Source organism: Nicrophorus vespilloides, unplaced genomic scaffold, assembly GCF_001412225.1.
Source record: "Nicrophorus vespilloides isolate i.1.1-1 unplaced genomic scaffold, Nicve_v1.0, whole genome shotgun sequence".
In the NCBI taxonomy this organism is placed as follows: Eukaryota; Metazoa; Arthropoda; class Insecta; order Coleoptera; family Silphidae; genus Nicrophorus; species Nicrophorus vespilloides.
The window spans coordinates 584-6,863 of NW_017099838.1; the positions used below are offsets into that span (position 1 = coordinate 584).

Below are 6,280 nucleotides of genomic sequence, written 5' to 3' on the forward strand. Positions count from 1 at the left end.
ATCGGACTGTGGATAGATGGGAAGTTTGAACCACATCAAATGTATCAAAAAATATCCAGATATTCCTAATCCACAACAATAACTCTGCTTTGTTTTGAATCACAAGTCATCAAACCACGTTATATGAAATTTTACTGTAAATTGTAAATACACATAAAGAAAATTTAATTTTAGACAACATAATATACAAGCATAAAATTACTGAAATCGTCCTTACGCCGACTCTGTCTCTTAGTTTAGATTTCTTGTTTCAATGTTGGTAGGATTGAAGTCAGTTTAGTGTTCTGTAATTTTGGATGGAGTTAATATCAAAATTAACAAATTTCATTTGTCAACAAGTGTATTGAATTCATTTTCATCACAGATACTAATTTATTTCGAACGAAAACGATGGCTCAGATGGGTGAACCTTTAACGTTATCCAGAGGTAAGTTTAAATTAGTTCATAAATATTATAAATATGTAGGACCTACCTACATTGTAGGTACACCCATTTATTGATTTCTTTTTATTCAAGACATAAAACGTTCCATTGAGCTTCTGGAGAAATTACAAAAGAATGGAGAAGTTCCTGCAACAAAATTAGCGGCATTGCAGAAAGTGCTGCAATCTGATTTTCTTAATGCTGTTCGAGAAGTATATGAACATGTATACGAGACAGTAGATATTCAGGGTTCCCAAGATGTGAGAGCTTCAGCAACTGCCAAGGCAACTGTTGCTGCATTTGCTGCTAGCGAAGGTCATGCTCATCCAAGGGTAGTTGAATTGCCTAAGACAGAGGAAGGGCTTGGCTTTAATGTGATGGGAGGGAAGGAACAGAACTCGCCAATTTATATATCTAGGATTATTCCTGGAGGTGTTGCAGATAGACATGGTGGACTTAAAAGAGGAGATCAATTATTGAGTGTCAATGGAGTTGTAAGTGTGATTGCAGCTGTTATATATTAATTATTTCTAATTTATTGTATATTTCAGTCTGTTGAAGGAGAAAATCATGAAAAAGCTGTAGAATTATTGAAGCAGGCCCATGGTTCAGTTAAACTGGTTGTCAGATATACACCAAAAGTTTTGGAAGAAATGGAATTGAGGTTTGACAAGCAACGAGCAAGAAGAAGGACCAATTTCAATTGAAGTTTAGAAAAATTTCAAGTAAAATCAATCTCATAGAGGCAGTACTTAAGCAAAAGTATGGGTTATGTGCTTAATCATTTTTTGTCATATGTTTATGTTATTGTTAAAAAAAAGTATTATTAAGTTATAATTTATATTTCATTTAATCTGAAATGAATAATAAAAGATCAATTATAATTAAGCATAATTTATTACAAACCACAAATAATAAAATGAAACAAACAAAATGTTGAAGAATCTTTCATCATCTTCATAAATATATATAAAATTAACAAAATAAAAAACAAACATGAAATACAATAGGATCGCTTTATACACATATATTATTTTGCAATGATTTCTTATATATCCACAACTCTAAATCTAAACATCAAATATCCAATTTTAATTGAGGGGGAATGAGGATTAATTACGAAGTTAGGGTACATCAAGAGAAGAACCGAATGGGACGAGCGGGGAAAAAGGGATATTAAGGAAGAACAAGTTTTTACTTTACACTTTTTTTTCTTTCATCATACACAATCCTACCGATACTTGCAATCAAGTTTCAACTATTTGTTTATTTTTTATACACACGTAAAACTATAGTCACTTGCGAAACAGACGAAACCATTGAAAGACTTTGCAATTAAAAACTAAGTACAGTATGAAAATAATAATATTTTTTTGTTATATTTCTCTGTTATTTTTTATATTTTTTTTTGTTGTTTGTTGTTGCGCAAAGGTTGCTAACCAACTATTACTTGCTCAATTTCACGAATTCTCTGAAAGCCGCTTGAATCTCTTCATCCATTTCTGGTTCAGGATCACACAATTCATCAGGATCATCAAATTCACTGAAACAAGAGCATATAATTTTATAAAAGTGATAATCAATATCAACATTGATCATATAATAAAAGAGACAGATTCCATCAAATAACCATTGATTAGATTTATATGTTTGATGAGTATTCCCTATAATGGTATACATTTATTTGCTATTTTGTAAAATGATCAAATTATTCATACTTTTTAATAATTAGTAAAATAATATAAATGTAATGTGGTCAGGTAAAATTTTAGCTACGCAAACTTTGCGAGTCGATTTTTGGTGGGTCGCAACAATATTTTCAAATGTTTACTTTAATAAACAGCAATATTTTTGTTCTAAAGATCAAAATCTGTTTCCATAATGGTTATTATAAAAACAAATCTGAATTCAAAATAAATTACAAAAACAATGATAATTATAGATCTATGTACTATATAGATTGATCATCTTTATAGAATTTAATCAAAAATAATTTATTTCATACACGAAATACAAATAAACTAAGAATAACTTTTCTTATCGGCAAATTTTTAATTTGTTTTATTTGAATAAAAACAAACCAAACAAAAATGATATAAAAAAATTTTGATAAATAATTTTTAGAATAGATTAAAGTAGTGATTCTCAAACTTTGGGTCGCGAAAAATACTTGGGTCACCAACCTTTTTGCAAACAAGAGCGCGGTCGGACGGCGGGCACCATAGATTTTTTCAAAGTAAATTTATAGTTGTACATAGTCAAAAATACACATAAAAACACGTAAAACGGTTGTCAGGCGCCATAGTGCCGGCGGGTTGGAGACCCCTGGTGTAATATATTAAAACTGTTTAAAATTTCAATATTGAAAGAACAATTACGGTTTGCAGCAGATGACTTTTAATTTTATTATTGTATTGATTTTTTTAATTTTGTAATTTTATTGTTGCAATAAATATTATTATTGAAAAAAATATTAACTATTTGTTTTTTTTTTATAAAATTTTTAACTCTTAAGAAAAACTACTTTTGTTTAAAATAAAAATATTTGTGAAACAAGTACATACTCAGTGTAATCACAACATTCTTTAGCCAAGAATTTTTGCTCATCCATGGATAATTCAACACCATCAGGTCCATAGAATGTAGGCTTCTCAACAATGGGTGGCAACCAATTCCAATTGGGACCATTGTGTGAACTAAAGGCAAATACATTGATTAGTATTAATCAAATATTTAAATGTGACTATTAAAAACCTGCTGCAAGTAGGAGGATTATTCTGGCCCCAGTTGTTCTGCCTCAGATTTATAACTGATTCAATTAAGTTTATAATGTTATTCATTACACTAAATTTTGCAGTATCCAGTTTCTGGAAAACAGCTACCATTTTGTCCTTATCATAGGCATCCAGTGTTCTTCCACTTAACTAAAAATCAAGTCAACTAGAATACTTTCAAATCTAAAATCAACTAATATTACTTTCAATGTCTGGCAGGCTGTTTTAACATTGTCATCTCCACCAGCAATGAGAAGATTATCAATTGATTTGTACAGACAATTTGGATAAACCTCATCTAAATCCATTTGCATGTAGAGTTCTGCTAAGAATAATGTAAGCCCTGGCTTTGCAGTATTTTCCATTAATTCTTTATCACAAAGCTTATGCATGTGAGCATTGAAAGAAATGCAGTTTTCCAATATAACAGAGCAGAGACGTGCCCCATTATACCTGAAACCTGGTTGCTGAATACCCTGTAAAAATATGGACTCTGCAACACTGGCTATCATTGCTTCATCATTCAAATACATGTTGAATATGTTCATGTAATCATCAACAACCTCTTCAAATTGGCCTGGATCACAAATCACTGCCTTGATGATATCATTCAATTCATCCAAATCATTCTTGCTGTCATTGTTTACTTCTACTTTGAATTGCTTAAGACGATCTTGTGCAGAGTAAGGAGCTTGTGATGGTACAGCAGCAATGTAATTTTTGGGGATAAACTCCTTGGCGTCAACAGATAAACTGACATGGGGTTTTCTTAACGTCTTCTTTGCTGCACCCTCTCCACCGTCCCAAAGCGGCGGAGCCTTGTTGTCGTCACCGTTATTTTGCATTTTTTCCAGAATTCGATGAAATCTCCACTGAGCAAATACTATTCACAGATAATTCAGACGTTGTACAACATTATTTTATGCCGCACAACAAAATAACAAATCTTGACAGATACTGAAAAACAACAGGGGTGCCCTGTTGCCGGTTGCGCTTTTGTTTTTCTATAAAGTTTAAACGTTCTTGCACCGTTGCCAAACCTGTAATATCTTCAAAAAGTATAATTATTTAAATAAGTTTTACAAAAGATCAATATATTTTTGTCATACACACATTTAAGTCTAATACAACTTCTTTTTTGAAAAGGAATATGTTCTATTATTTGTATACACATGCAACCAAATTTACACTAACGTCATGCTTATATTGATTTTAAATTTAAATTTACGTAAGCCTACGTAAGCATCATCAATGTCAATAATAGATGTTTATATTGGCATTAATGTCAATACTTCTTGATTTTGAATACTTTTAGATATTGATACATAAAATACTGATTAATTTATTATGGATTTACAATCCCTCGCACAATTAAAAATATTATAATCTTGTAATTGATATTTTGTAATATTACATATATTAAATTTACATTTGTATAAATAAATCTAAGTTCTTCTATTAGCAGGATGAATCTTCTTCAAGTTTTTCATTGCAACTTCCTCAATCCAATATTGTGTATTAATATTGAATATATAATATGTTGAACCCATCACCCAGATGTTAGGTTTGATTTGTTTGTATATATAATAATTATTTATAATTATTAAGATTTGTGTAATCTGTAAATAATATGATTATTTCTATTACATTGTTAAGTTTTTTAAAAAAATAATTAAAGTTTACGATTTTATTTTGGATCACGGTATGTTTTATCTCGGTTTTTCTGTAACCAAGATAACATAGCTAGGTCGTTTTGAAATATCAATTTGAAATATAATAAAAAAGGTTATAATTAATTAATTCCCAAATTAATATTTTTGTCATATAGCTAACAGACAGATTCCATCTACTAAAATTGTGTGACATTTAAAGCATTACTATTAACTACAATGGTTTATAATATGTTATGAAACACAAATTATCTTGCTTGGACATTTTGTCTGAAACTAATTAATAAGTGAATGATATATTTACACTTTCTAAATGTAAACGATGCTTTCTTGCAAGAGATATAGGAAACATTATTTATTAAAGATATGTACGATATATGAGGTTTATGTATAATAATTTAATATTTGCTGTTTGTATTTTCTTTCTCAAGCATGTTGCTATTTACTTATCTACTGTATTTGTATCGAAATTTTAGTATGCATTTACACACTGAACCTCTTTTTTTCTTAAATACTTTAAAACTTCTACAAAGCCGAAATAAATTGCTTTTCAACCTTTTTTGTATTGCTTTGCATTGAATGTGCATAATTTTATTAATAATATTTAATAAAATAAGGCACACCTATGAACTTCTCAAATTAAACAGACTGAAAATCACTATTCTAATGTATTCTTGTAGAATCTGTATTTTTAGGAAGGTCATCTTCCTAACTGGTAAAGTAGCCCAAGGTTTTCAGCTGTATTTGTTATTCATTCTACTACCTGTACCTCCACTAAAGAGTTTATGAATACAGTAATAACATTCATAGTGCTTCTTCAATCAGTCCGGATTCACATTCATAATCCTGTTTTTTGAAAAATTCAAAACATACGAAATTTCAACTAAGCAAAATTAAATAGATTACCCAAACTTTATATTATTTCATTGGTGGATAGACGGCCGTCAATAAACCATATCATATGCGTTTTTTATGTATGCAATAATTTGTTTTTAAATTTCATCATGTTTTTCGGTGAAATTTTCATTTTTTTTTATAAATATAATTAAGTAGTTAACAAATATTGAAAAATAAAAATACAAAGTTTAGAAAATAATAAAATAAAAGCATATTCTCTTGCTCTGAATTCAGATGATTCATAAGAGTATAAAGACTTAATACCACACATATTCATTAACTCTGAACATGAATCTGATTGATTGGCGCCTAGAGGAATATACAAAAATACATGATTTTATATTAATTAGAGTGCTACCCAAAGTAGTTATGTATAGTCATTATGGAACACATTCAACACAATTCGTATTAAACCAAGCTTCAATTAGCTTTAAATATATTATTACAATAGTTTTGTATTATATATATTAATATGCTTCATCTTGCAATATATTAAACAAAATTGTATATAAAAG

The 6,280-nt window shown here is 29.3% G+C and overlaps 2 protein-coding genes across 2 annotated transcripts; one reads left to right on the forward strand and one right to left on the reverse strand.

Moving 5' to 3' along the window:
• The first annotated feature begins 269 nt into the window (after positions 1 to 269).
• LOC108565762 (protein lin-7 homolog C) lies at positions 270 to 1,203 on the forward strand. The gene is made up of 3 exons (XM_017925365.1): positions 270 to 427; positions 518 to 918; positions 976 to 1,203. The coding sequence occupies exons 1-3, from the start codon at positions 391 to 393 to the stop codon at positions 1,129 to 1,131; spliced, it is 594 nt and encodes a 197-aa protein (XP_017780854.1). The 5' UTR covers positions 270 to 390; the 3' UTR covers positions 1,132 to 1,203.
• A 426-nt stretch (positions 1,204 to 1,629) lies between these two features.
• LOC108565763 lies at positions 1,630 to 4,206 on the reverse strand. The gene is made up of 4 exons (XM_017925366.1): positions 3,402 to 4,206; positions 3,179 to 3,348; positions 2,989 to 3,120; positions 1,630 to 1,967 (listed from the first exon to the last, which is right to left on the reverse strand). Exons 1-4 carry the CDS (start codon positions 4,041 to 4,043, stop codon positions 1,871 to 1,873), a joined length of 1,041 nt encoding a protein of 346 aa, XP_017780855.1. The 5' UTR covers positions 4,044 to 4,206; the 3' UTR covers positions 1,630 to 1,870.
• Between the last annotated feature and the right edge of the window lie 2,074 nt (positions 4,207 to 6,280).